Raw genomic sequence first — 14602 nt, forward strand, 5'->3', positions numbered from 1 at the left:
GAATTTGTGAACAAAAAATTAAAAAGTGTTATTTCTTGTACGCATGATACGGAACCCTTTGTGTGCGTGTCCGACTTGCACATGACCGATTTTTTTGAGTAGGTATTCTCCTTTGAGATCCTCTGAAATCCAGATATTAGGATTATCTGAGTAGGTACAAGTATAAGGATCAGTCCCTTCCCAATTACATATTGTGTGATTAAAAATAAACGTCTAATTGGTTTTATGATATGAGTAAGGAACTCTGGAACTGCAATAAATATACGAAAAAATGCCTTAAACGAATGTATTACTTACATCAAGTATCAATTTTATCATTCATGATTAAATAATATGATTGAATAATATATAAATATATCACAAGTTTCAAAACATGGGCAGTTTGTATAAATTCTTAACTCTATGTCCACTCCTTTGGTAATTTTAACGTTGGAAGGCTTTAGGAAGGAGAAGATGGAGGCTCGTTTTAAATAGTAGGGGGTAAGTTAACACTGTTCAGTTTAATTCCAACTGCCAGCACTTTTGGCTTGGACGGCTTACCGCGAAATGTACGTAATCCTTAAACCAATCGTATTGTATGTTCTAATATTCTAGTACATGTTATAAATCTTCGAAATTTTTGCGCGCAAATTGATAACCGACAAAATAAATCCTTTTCGAAAATGAGTGCTTAATTTACTATTTAGTGATGTGAACGGATGTGTCATACTGTAATGTTATACACTGATTGATTGTGCGTGCTTGCAATGTGACATGTGTCTACCTGCAATTACGAAATCAATACATCACTACCTGTATATTCAAGAAAATACTTGACATAATCACATATAATTACTCTTTTTATGCAATGTGGCTTCAACACTATTTATTACAGACTAGCTTCTTCCGGTGACTAGGTTTTCATCACCTGATTTTACATACTCATTTCCGAATACCGTACATTCCCAATTACTTTACAACAAAAATTAATAATAAAATCAATCCTATCTGTAATCTGTCGATAAGTTACTTAGCAATGTTAGTGATAGATGATTGACATCAGCCGATTTTTTTTTTTTGCGAAAAGCTTATTACACTAAATTAATACTTAAGAGAACTTTTGAAAACTCTTCGCCTATGATTAATGCGCATAACATGTTATGTTACTATAGAATAATTACGGTAAACCACATTGTGGTGAACAAGATGAGGGGATCATTATGCAAATAATCTTTTACATTTGCAGACATTCAACATGGTCGGAAGAATATTATTATTCTGTGGGCTTATAGCCGTTGCCTCCGCAGCGGTCAAGCTCCAAGAAGTGTATTCCTGGAATGTAATGGACTGGAATTATCCTGACCAGTACTTAAAGCAGCAGGCCCTCCAGACTGGTGCACTGATCAGACAAAATGCTTTACCTGTTGGTATTGAACGATGGCGGAATAAGCTCTTCGTCAGCGTTCCTAGATGGCGTCCAGGTAAGTTCCATGAAATATTAGTACCATAATTTTTTCCAAAAGTTGATTTACTAAGATGTGATAAAGTAAGATAGAGGTTAACTTAAGACGATATCTTTAGGGTAAGAATTAATACTGACATCGTCTAACCAGGCGAGGTCCATGATTATCATTATTACTTTCCATAAGGCATGATTGTCAACAAGCGCAAGCCTATTCTTTAATTAAAAAACGTAACCCTTTCCTGTGATTTTGAACAAAGGAATACTTCAAGAAATAGTAAGCTTTCGTATGAGATTCTATATTACTCAGTTAGATAACAAAATGGTCACTATTGAAATCGTGGAAAATTCCAGCGTGAAGTTATAAATGACTGGATTAGTTACCAACTCTAACTGTATAAATAAACTCCTAATTCCTAACAAATTATGTGCCCTAGAAACTAACATTAACGATAGCTACTTAGGTACAAATATGTTGATTTCACTTTTTGCGATTTGTTTTTCTCGCTTCGAGTCTTAAAAAAACTTTAAATTTATGCTCACGTAGGTACATATTTCAAAATGGTAAAAACAGTGAAGACGTAAGGATGAGTAAAGCATTGTTAATTGTTATACCTACAAAAAAATAAAAACAAACGAATTATGAATAAAATAGAGATCAAACATACCACAAACACTAAGGAAGTCTGACGTATGCTAAAAATAATATAGACTCTAAACCAGAGGAAGTATAAAAGATAGAATTTGAGAATTCATAAATCATAATGCAGATCTACCTTTAAAATAATTACTTACTTACCTAACTATTTATTAGTTACCTGATATGTCAGTATAGTAATCATATAAAAGAAGAAACTGACTAACAGACATTGACATATCAAACCGCTGGGAAAAGAAACTTGAGATTTTTGTACGGAGGTTCACTCTAGAACTCCCAAGAATACAATATTTGAGAAATCCTAAAGATATTTTAAAATCCCTAATTCTACACGGGTGAACTCGAGGGCATCAGCCAGTAGGTACCAATACCAAACTTTTGATGCATTCTGTTGTAGGAAATTAGAAACCGCCGTCTAGGCATAGTTACATGTACAAAACGTTGAAAAAACCCATAATTGAAAAATAAGTGCAACATCCATTAAACAAGTAAATACAGTGTTTTTCACAGATAACGTTTTAGCTTTATTACTAAGTAATAAAGCGATTATATCTAGTATTTACTGTTTGTAACTTAAACACTTTATTAAATTGAATTTTTCAGGAAACATAAAATATGTTGGCTAATCAAATACCTATGTGAAATCAGTCACGCAATTTTATGATGTCTCTAATTTATACGTGACGGTACCCTTTTTTAGGACAGTCCATACTAATAATATAAACGCGAAAGTGTGTCTGTCTTTCTTTACTGTGCTACTTTTTCAAGGCGGAATTTGGTGCATAGATAGCTTGCGACCAGGAACGTAGGTATATAAGCTACTTTTTGTTCCGGAAAACCAAGGAGTTCCTACCATATTTTTAAAAACATAATCCCACGTGGACGAAGGTCGCATCTACAACATCTGTTCCGTAAAGTGATAGCTTGCATCCTGGAGGCTGATATATTAGTATTCTTTTATGCCGGAAAATCAAAGAGTTCCCACGGGATCTTTGAAAAACCTAAAACGAAATAGCAGGTGTCAATTTATTAAAAAATGCAGCAATGTATTTAAAAAAATAGGTACAGGAGGTAGGTAGGTACCTTATTATTCTATGCTTATGATTGTGTCGTCCAACTTTGCTTGTATTGTAGATATAACTTAAAGGCATCTAACGTCAATAATTTTCAAATCAGTTTGTGCAGTTTCAAATCGCGAGAGATAATTAAAGTTTATAGCTGCTTCCACATCATTAAAAATGTGTGTAATGTGTTAAACGCTGCATGCCGCATGAAACTTAAATTTTGTGCAGCGAATTCGAATCTTTTGCCTTGCCTTGTCATGTCAGTAAAAATTACCACACCGAAGCCCTTTATTAAAATATTTCTACTATTTTATAATATTATATATAATTTTCTCACATACACACACAAACACACGAGGCAAATTTTTATCGGTGTGAACACGGCTTGAGGCACAAAAATGTGCTCCTATACTTTAAATGATAACTAAAGAATATATGAATATTTATTAAGTAAACGGTTCACAATCTATTGTCATTGTGTACCTACCTAATGCAATTTATTTTATTTATGAAATTCTGATAAATTACTTTATATTAACCGAGGTCAGTAACCCACTAGAAAATTATTCGTAAGCCCTTGACTAAACACGACATGACGGTTTATATCTGCGGGTATAGCCAGTACTTATAGTAGGTAGGTGTCTCCGAGGTACCTATTCTAAGTTTAATAAGTATTCGGTTTTTCGTGGCTACTTAGATTTACAATTAAAGTAAGTGATTAAGTTCATTCCAAAATGAAGAAGATACTGCATACATAATAAAAACAGACACACAATATGTATATAGAAAACAGAGTAGAAATTAGGAATGAACAAGGACGAAACTGATTCAGACTTTTAAAGTAAAAGCCATACTATTAAGTATTAACTAAAAGTGATTTACATATCTTTTAAATAACACTATTATGATCAATCAAAAATCTAACTAAGCAGAAAATAGAAACAAATTGGACCAAATTACCCATGTAAAGTTGCATAACAAAGTTTCTGATCAACATGTCAACAAAATATTGAAACGTCAAATTATTTTATTTCGCACCATAATTATCATGTTTGCAAATTCTAACTCGTTTACGTGAATATTGATAACAGTTATATTTTAACTTATTAAATTGTCAGGCATGGAGTTAGAATCTGGTTCACATCTATGATTACATATCCTACCTACCTACATACTCGTCTTTCTGTAACCTAGATTGGTTTTTATATCAACAATACAAACAATAATGATTTAATCATAATTTCTTGTATATGCTTAGGATATAAATTTAACGAATTATTTATTCGGAAAAATATGATACACGGTATCTACATGTTAAAAGATAATATTAATAACACCCCCGACAAGTCAAGGTTTCAGTAACTAGAAAAGAGCTGATAACTTTCAAACGGCTGAACCGAATTTCTTGGATTATAGCTACGAACACTCTCGATCAAGCTACCTTTCAAACAAAAAAAACTAAATTAAAATCGGTTTATTAGTTTAGGAGCTACAGTGACACAGACAGATACACAGATACACACGTCACCTACGTCTTTTTGGGTCGGGGGTTAAAAACACACGATAATTTTATCGTTGATTTCATTGTACATTTTGAGTAAAGAAGGAAAGACTTATTAAAACATCATTAGGAATCTCGGATAAGTGGTATAGCTATTATATCAGCATAGTAGTATCACGTACCTATACTACGTGATACTACTATGCTATTATAACCGTTACTTAATATTATGTAGTATGTACATTACACCGCTCTTATTAAGAAGATTGCATACACACAAAATTACTCACTAATGGTGCTCTAGTTACTATTTATGCATTCGAAACAAAAATAAGAAAGTGATGAACAATCAACTATAAACTGTCTCTTAAAAATACATTTGTTTCATATAAATACAAAAATACTTGGCTATGATTGCCAAGTATTTTTATATTTATATTTTGTTTTAACGTTTCTACATTATTCAACTAAGTCCTGTCTAAGCACAAGAAATTTTTTTGAGAATATTATATTAAATATTAAAAATATATTCAATCACAATACATTGCTAGTTATGGTGTCACAATATTTACGTCGGAAAGTATTTTTCTATTCTTAGTTTGATTGCAATAAAACTGGTTTGTTCGAAATATCTTCTTAATCAGGATTTGCACTAACAGGCTCCTTATGCATGAATAATATGCAGACCCAATTTCAAAATCTGTAACAGATTAATGAGACGAAACGTACCTTCTCATATTTGCAAGGCCCTTATTAGGTACTAGCTGATGCCCGCAGCTTCGCCCGCGTGGATTGGTCAGATCCCCTGCAGCATCAGGATTGAGGAGCTGGACTCCAAATTTTTTATGAAACAATGTCGCAAAGTTCCTCTATCGATTAAAAAAGAAATGACGCAAATCGGTTCAGAAATCTCGGAGATTTCGGTGTACATAGGTAGAAAAACACAACTCCCTTTTTGAAAGTCGGTTAAAAAGTAGCCTATGTTACTCCCTGGTCAATTCTCTACTTGTCTGTGAAAATCCCGTCAAAATCGGTTCAGCCGTTCCCAAGATTAGCCTTTTCAAACAGACAGACAGACAGACAGACAGACAGACAGACAGACAGACAAAAATTTTAAAAACGTGTGATTCAGTGTTGGTATCGTTCAAATAACCATATGAGCTTAATATGAGGTAGTTATTTCGAAATTACAGACAGACACTCCAATTTTATTTATTAGTATAGATTAGTATAGATTAGGTATGTTATTTTGTTTGCGTGCTTTAAGTTTTTGTTTAAAATCTCAGAACGAGCTATTTTTACAGTAAAGTATCACGAAGGCTTTGCCCGGCAAAATATAAATCCTCTTTAATCCATATCGCATAGGATTAAGTCCTACTACTTGTTCCTTGTCTTCATTATAAGTAAGTAAAAGGCAGTTCTGTGCAAAAATGCAGCTTCTAGGTCCAAGGATATGGGATAATATTTAGAGAGAGAGTATTGAGATAGTAAAGGAATATGTATACACAATATAACTTATAATTATATAGAGAGTAACTAAATATGGATTTATAGTTATTGTAATCATTGAAACAACGGACATAGTGCATGTTCGACACGCTCTCAAAACTTGGTAATCTATGATAACAGTATGCATAACATTCGGCGATTGCTTACAAGTCTATTAGTGGCAACGGGTGTGGCGGAAAATTGAGTAAATTGATTATTACCTGTTGAATAATTAATTTTCACTCACGACAGAAACCAATATCAAGAGTATACATCTGTTCAGATTGCATCTAGCTATACTTACATGCTGGTGATGATTTCAGATGAAAAGCCATGATATTATGATGCCCGTGACTTTGTCTACGAGGTTTTAAGTTCTTGAGAATCCCGGGGATAAAAAGTAGCACATACAGTACTATGTACCTACGCCTCCTTGATGCAAGCTATTGCGAGATCCAGCAGTAACGTCCACCCACATGGAATTCGTTTCTTTCCTGTCGGAAATTTGGAGTTTTCAGAATAAGATGTGGCCCATAATATTATATTGATTCAGGATAGCCAAATCTGTTCAGTTATTGTAGTTATTGTGGTGTGAAGAAGTAATAAGAATTCTTTCCACCCATTTAAAATGTAAAAGTAAAAGTATTAAGTTTTACTAATTGGATTAGTGCTGTGTCGGTTACACAATATATAATCTTAAACTAAACTAAAATAACAGATCTATCTAAAAATAATGCTATCCTTTTTTTCAGGAAACATTGCGGAAAACCATTTTTCATTCTGTTTTAATTAAGTTTATAGATTATAATTTGCACAACCGAATAAGCAATATCAATATACCTACTCGAATTTGGCTGGGTAAAAATGCTGTTTTTAACGTGTATTATAATATTAGGGTTCCGAAGTAAATCAAGGAACCCTTATATTTTGTCCAGTCCGTCCTGCCGTCTAGGTATCGTCTGTTTGATTGTATATCTGTGTGACATATCCATTTTTTTTTAACTAGGTCTAAGAGCTGTTAAGTTGCGCGCAATAATTATTATATGGAAATTTGTTACTGCTAAACTCAGAGGCATATTAAATTTTTATAAAATGGTATCGTAGGTTATAAACATGAAAAGCAACAGACGAAAATTTCTGATGTACCCCCACTAATGACATCTCATTAAATAGGTATTCAAAATAATGATGAGGTTTCTTAACTACCGATTGCGAAATAATGACCGTTAAAGTTTTTAGCAACTTACATGACGTTACGGAATCCAGCGTTATGCGTGTTCACACGCACTTTTATCTACCTTTATTTCAACAGTCTAATTTAAAAAGCTATAGATAGGTAAAGGCTAAAACAAAATAACATGGGTTATAGAAAACGCACGCGCGACAGTATGACTGTAATAGGTACCTACTAAGCGCCTATCTATACCTACTACCATTTACGCATATCCTAGACTTATCTGAATAACCAATCTTTTGCACGTAGCTATATGGCTTTACATTTATCCTGTTTACAGAACCCTTTGATTTTGGCTAAGAAGTAGCGTTTGGCACTCTCCAGGTCTTTAACTATACCTACTCATGCAAAAATCACGTCGATCCGTTGATCCGTTACGACGTGATTGAAGGACAAAAAGACAAACAAATGCACTTTCGCTTTATAATATGAATAGTGATGATACCCGCGACTTCGTTCGCGTGCAATTTAGGTTTATTAAAAATGTGGAAACTTTTGTCTTTGGGGTCCGTGTCATTTTCCAGGTCTTTAACTATATCTATGAGTAAAATCACGTGGATCTGTTGATCTATTGCTGCGTGGTTGAACGACAAAAGCGTGAAAATCCGCATGACAACCCGAAGAAACCGTTTGTTTTCCCAGGATAAAAATTAATCTATTAAAAATTCAAAATATTTTTATTCAATTAGACTTTTACAAGTTCTTTTGAATCGTCAAAAGCATCTACCACTGGTTCGGAATGCTTTATGATTTTAACTAATCATTTATTATCATTATCATTATCATTATGTTCAGCCCATTACCGGTCCACTATTGAGCAGGGATCTCCTCTCAAAATTAGAAAGGGTTAAGCCACAGTCCAGCACGCTGCCCAAGTGAGGATAGGGACTTCGCACACCTTTGAGAACATTATGCAGAACTCGCAGGCATGCAGATTTCCTCACCATATTTTACTTCACCGTTAAACCAAGTGATATTTAATTGCTTTAAACACGCACATTCCTACGAGTAACTCCGAAAAGTTAGAGGTGCGTGCCCGGGATCGAACCCTTGACCTCCTGAGTAGAACTGTTATAAGTTATAACGTTCAAAAGTGTATACCTAATTGTAATTACTTTGAATATTTTTACTTGACTTTGAATTTTTTTTTTTTCTTTAAATCTGGCTTTACTCTGATTAGCCAATGTCAAGTTTGTGATATTTTCAAGTTATTGAATTTATACAAGTATGGACTCCGTCTGCGCCGGCGCCCGCCGACACACGCGCGGCGCCCCTTCAGAGTGCTTCCCAGTCAGTTCCACCACCAAAAAACATTAACTAACACAAAAACCAGCCACTCCTAACAAAAAAAACACTCCAAACAAGCACAGCACGCGCGCCAGCAAACGCCATCACAGACGAAGTCCTAATGACTTTGACTTTGAAAGTGGATATCTTTACCACTAGGCTTGCACGGCTAAATTCTTTTACTATAATATCCATGGGAAAAAACACTTGCTCCTCCGATTTTTTGCTCCGTTACAGCGTGATTGAAACACAAACCAATAAATCAACAGAAAAACACACGCATTTATAATAGGTACTTATTCGTATTGATATAAAAAACCTAGGTATATTAAAGAAAATATACCTACATACCAATTCATAAGAAGGTGAACTATTTCACAAGATTACGATAGCGAGGAAATTTTCCAAATTACATTGGTTTCGTCATTTTAAACGAAAATCGCCACATTGTAGTTACGCATTTTTTACAACCAATAAATGTAAATACCTAATTAGACTTTGCTTGCTTATATACGTCCTTGAACCAAAAAATGTACCTAGCTCTTTATTTTTTTTACTAGGTGTTCGGTACATTACACCCAGTTAGTAATTAATTCCTTATTATTTTCATCGCTCATAATTCCTTTTTACTATGACAACAATCACTACGGTAGCTACATAAATTTATAAGATGCGAAGATTGGGGAACGTAGGTAGTGGATAGATGATTGTTTTTACCTTTATATCTACCGCTTAGGGTATTTTAAGGTGCAACGCACACCAGCAGATCCGAGGCGTGCCAAACGGCAACAACTCGAACTTAGTTTTATGTATTTAACATAAGTAAAGGTGCCCACGCACTCGAACTGAACTGCAGTTCAGTTCAACTGCGTGGGTACCTTTAAGAGTGCGGCACGCATCGCGCCATTTGAACGCACAGCCACAGCGCATCCTCCGTATTTTGGTTACATCATACAAATTTCAAATAGGTATGTCAAAAAGATATAAGTAAAGTTAAGTTTAGTTGTTATCAAAACTCTGCTCTCCTCCACTCCGTCTGTATGCGTCAGCCTTAAGTCCTAATAAAACCAGCGGAAAACCATTCCGTAAAACAATGATTAGCTGGTACAACTTGCTTAATTAAGCAATTAAATTGACTTACCCGAATGCAATATCCCTACAGTTATAATTTGTAGTATAGCCTTAATTTGTTAGGTGCGAAATACGAAACTTTGATTGGCGTTAACAAAGCCTATAATGCAATAGAGTAATTTACTGATGAAGCAGTAAGTAGCAAAGGAGTAAAAAATGCTCCTTTGTTAATTATTACTACATGAATCAAGTTTTCTACGCTAGATATTTCGTTATTTAAACAATTAAAATTAAGTAGGTATACCTACCTGATACGAATATGTAGTTAGGTACATTTTGATACAAAGTGCTTCTCAAATCATAAGCCTCAGCATCCGTCGTAATCTTTAACTATCTACAGAAGGCAAAATTATTACATACACGTACGTATGTAACATAGCAAGTACGTGTTTTTGTGCTATTACCATGATTATAGCAAGATTTCAAAGTAGAATTAGGTATTATTATGTACAATCCTCAGTAACCATACTCACTATCGGATCATGCATAATTTTAAAGTTAATGGGTATATAATATACGGTGAAAACTCATAGCTATTTTATCTAGTGATTACATTTTTGCGCTGAACAGCCAGGCTGATTCTTTGCGCAGTAAATGAACAAACCCTAAAATTCTGCTTGTCGAAAAGCACGCAAAGACGCAACTTTATACACTTAATAAAAGTAACTAGATGAGTCCCCCTACTTCGTCCGTGAGGATTTAGGTTTTTAAATCAGTAGAACTCTTTGATTTTCTGGGATAAAAAGTAGCCTATATCACTCTCCAGACCTTTATTAAAGCCAAGCTAAAAAATTACAACGATTCATTTCTCCTTTGCAGTGTGATTGGAGGACAAACCAATAGACAAATTAACTTTCACATTTATAGTAAGGGTAGTGATTTTATTCGTATCATAAAAATAAATCGACCCAAATAAATATGTCAAACAAAATATCACTCACACTAAGAATTTAATTTATGTTTTTACACGAAAACTTGTTTTCAACAATTTAAAAATAATTCACCTCGACAAAGTTTTAATTACGTAAATAACCCATAATAACAAAGTTAAATGTAAACTGAGCTGAAACAAGATTTCTCGTATTCATGCCTACTTAATACTGTCAGAGAACCAAATATAAACTTGTTTTCATTTTAAACTATCTAAAGATATTTTTGAGTAGTCATTTTCCTAATACATATAGCCAAAGCCCATAGGTTATTTTGAAGAGATATTGAAAAAACTGAAAGACGTTAAGTTGTGCTTCTATTGCTTTATTAGACCTGAGAAGTTAAATTAGATCTACCGGATGGTCTATGTTGGAGTTAAATTTTAAGTTTAAATGGGAACTGCCAGGTAATTCGGGTTGCCTTGGTCATTAATTCCATTATAGCTTGAAACAGTTGCTGCAAAATTTAAATTTTTAGAGATGGTGTCTGTCAAGACGTGGTCAAAGACCCAGTAGATTGAGAGTTGCTTGCAATTACAACTTTTCTACCGTAGCACGTATTTGACCAAGAATGATTGCGGTGATTTTCTTTATGGCAGTCATTAGACTGCCATAAAGAAAATTTTCCTTTTGTAATCTTCATCATAAACTCACAGTAAATAATACCGATTAGGTACAAATTTACCTTGAAAGAATGAACCTAATCTACTGTATCCTTACTTCAAGTGTAATTATTTTATCTCTATAAATCTGTTATGGTATTTTATTACCGCTCATGTCAAATGTAGCTCAAGCACTGCCATTCAAGACAATCAAATTTCAAAAAACTGGGTATATGCACTATTCAGGTTTGCGCTTAGCTGTAATCACACCAAACAGTAAGTGATGATGCAGCCTAGATCGCTTATTCACTCTTCTTTTAAATACACTAGTTATAGTATCTATAGCTAGCGGGGAAAACGGAAGGGTATTCTTTATTCCAGCACTATTAATAGAAAAATAGAATTAACATAAAAAAGAAAATATTAATTTTCATGTGTCATCGAATATGAAAAACCATGAGGTATCATAGGATACCCGAAAAAAAAAATGAAGCTTGTTATAATATTGTATACAAAAATCTTGTGGCTACTTTCTTACTTGTAGGTACTCACTCATATGATTATGGTACAAAACTACGCGCTGCCTGTTAACTGTAAACTATATAATCCAAAAACTTAAAGTAACCCTCCATTTAATTTCTATTCCAGGTATACCAGCAACGCTGAACTATATACCCCTGGATGCGCCATACGAACCGTCTCCGAAGCTCACTCCATATCCAAGCTTCAGAGGCAACGAATTGGGTGATTGTGAAAATGGACTCACAACGGTTTACAGAATTAAAGCTGACAAATGTGACCGTCTATGGGTCTTGGATGTTGGCACTTACGGATACGGTGAGTACGAATGACATATCATAATCATCACGATCGACCCATCACCGGTCCACTACTGAGAACGGGTCTCTTCTACTTCTTCTTCAGAATGAGAAGGGCCGTGACACGCTGCACCGGCTCAGTACGAATTGGTAGACTTCACATACCTTTGATAACATAATGAAGAACTCTCAGGCATACAAGGTTTCCTTGCGATCGTTTCCTTCAACGATATATATATATATACGCATATAACTACGACAAGTTTAAGAGCAAGCCCGGTACCAACCTCCTGAATCGAAGGCCGACTAGACTATCCCCGTATCCCCGTTCTCCGCAATGACATATTATATCTTACGTATTAATGATAGATGAAAACATGGTATGCTTAGCGCGGCAGCCTCACGAGGCAGCAGGTATGGATGCAATACAGGTATAGAAGCCACAGTCGATCCCTCAGTAAAAGAGATAACACATCTACAATCTGCATCAACTGCGCTACCAAACCAAGCGTAAACTTTCCAAGCTGAAACCCGGAAAATCTCAAATTAAAAATTTGCTCGTACGAGGAAGTTTTACAATAGTCTTGTAATTGGAATCCTCTTGCCATAACAAACACATACGTGTTAGAAGATAATTTTATTTATTTAATCATTATTTCTAACTAGTCACCCAAAATAATAATTTCTAAATTGATCTTTTTTCTCCTTTCAGATCCTAATGTGACAAATGTGTGCCCATACGCTCTAAACGTATATGATTTGAACACTGATAGGCGTATCAGAAGATATGTGTTCAGACCCGAAGACATCGTATCTACTACTTTCATCGCAAACATCGCTCTAGACGAAGGTCTCACTTGTGATGATACTTTTGCTTACTTCTCTGATGAACTTGGTTACGGCCTCATCTCTTACTCCTGGGAGCAGAACAAGTCATGGAGATTCAGCCACAGCTATTTCATGCCGGATCCACTCGTTGGCGACTTTAATATAGCCGGTCTGAACTTCCAGTGGGGAGCCGAAGGTATATTTGGTATAAGTGCATCCCCGATGGGCGGTGATGGATTCAGAACACTGTACTTCAGTCCTTTATCAAGTTATACGGAGTTTTCTGTATCAACTAGAATCTTAAGAGATGAGAGTAAAGTAACTGGATCTTATAAAGACTTCAAAGTAGTCGGAACACGTGGACGTGATACACACACTACTGCTAAAGTAATGGATGTCACCGGTGTTCAACTCTTTAATCTAATCGATCAAAACGCTATTGGATGTTGGAGTACAAACTTCGCACTAAAACCACAGAATATAGCCGTCGTAGACAAAGACGATGTCGGCCTAGTTTTTCCATGTGATATTAAAATTGACGAAGGAAGAAATGTATGGGTAATTTCCGATCGTATGCCTGTGTTTTTGGAATCAGAATTAAATTATGGAGATATAAATTTCCGAATTTTCGTCAGTTCTGTCGACAAGCTTACTCAAGGAACAGTATGCGAAACATCGCCACCTTCGATTCAGTCCTCAATGCCGCTCCTTTCACGGCCTAACCTGTTTAACAATGGTGGTTTTCAGAGTGTCTCACAAGTTCCTCCAAGAGTATTCCTTCAAAGCACTTCCAGCAGATCACAAATACCAACTTTCCCCAACAATCCACAACTTATGTCTCGCAACCAACAACTTTTTCCCAGCAATCCACAACTCACGTCTTCAGTAACATCTCCAAATGCTATATCGACACTTTTTAATCCATTACTGAATACGAAGCAAACTTCTAGACAGCCATTTTCTGTTACGCCTTCGACGCCTCAAACAATCTCCAACAGGGTGAACCCATGGTGGTTGAGAAATGACTACCAGGTAATGGAGAACCTATAAAAGAATACCTAAAACATGTAATGTTACACAGTTAAAATGGTTTTAGTGTCATGCAAAATCCTTAGTAAAGACTTTAATATTGATGTGGTTCATACGCTATAAGTTGTATAGCTATAATGTAACTACGTTATTCAATGTACCTATTTAAAATAAGGTGTGAGAATGGAGTCTATATTTTTGTATCTAGACTCTGGTGTATATGTTAAGTATAAAAATGTATGTTATGGATCTGTGTATTGTGATGTTCTATTGTAAAGTTATGCAAATTAATATTGAATGTAAAGTTTTATAAGGTAAAATGTAAAAAGGAGCCTACTATGTTACATAATGTATATGTACCTAAATATTGTACCTGAGTAAATGATGAATAATAATAAATATTTAAAAATTTACCTGTTAAAGTTCCCTATGAGTATTAAACAAAATCAATATCTCTTGTTTAATTTTTCCTATCGTCCAAGCTTATATTTAAAAAATCCGTAAACTCTGTAGACTTTTTACAATATGTAAGCGACCCTTTTTATACACATAAAAAGAAAACCGATTAGGGGTAAGGATTTTATTAAACTGC

At 34.7% G+C, this 14602-nt stretch overlaps 1 protein-coding gene across 1 annotated transcript; it reads left to right on the plus strand.

The window, feature by feature from the left end:
• The first annotated feature begins 516 nt into the window (after nt 1–516).
• Nucleotides 517–14414, plus strand: LOC123865929 (protein yellow-like). Its single transcript, XM_045907148.1, has 4 exons — nt 517–548; nt 1226–1460; nt 11984–12172; nt 12866–14414. Exons 2-4 carry the CDS (start codon nt 1235–1237, stop codon nt 14029–14031), a joined length of 1581 nt encoding a protein of 526 aa, XP_045763104.1. The 5' UTR covers nt 517–548; nt 1226–1234; the 3' UTR covers nt 14032–14414.
• Nucleotides 14415–14602: the final 188 nt, after the last annotated feature.

Source organism: Maniola jurtina, chromosome 6, assembly GCF_905333055.1.
Source record: "Maniola jurtina chromosome 6, ilManJurt1.1, whole genome shotgun sequence".
NCBI classification, from domain to species: Eukaryota; Metazoa; Arthropoda; class Insecta; order Lepidoptera; family Nymphalidae; genus Maniola; species Maniola jurtina.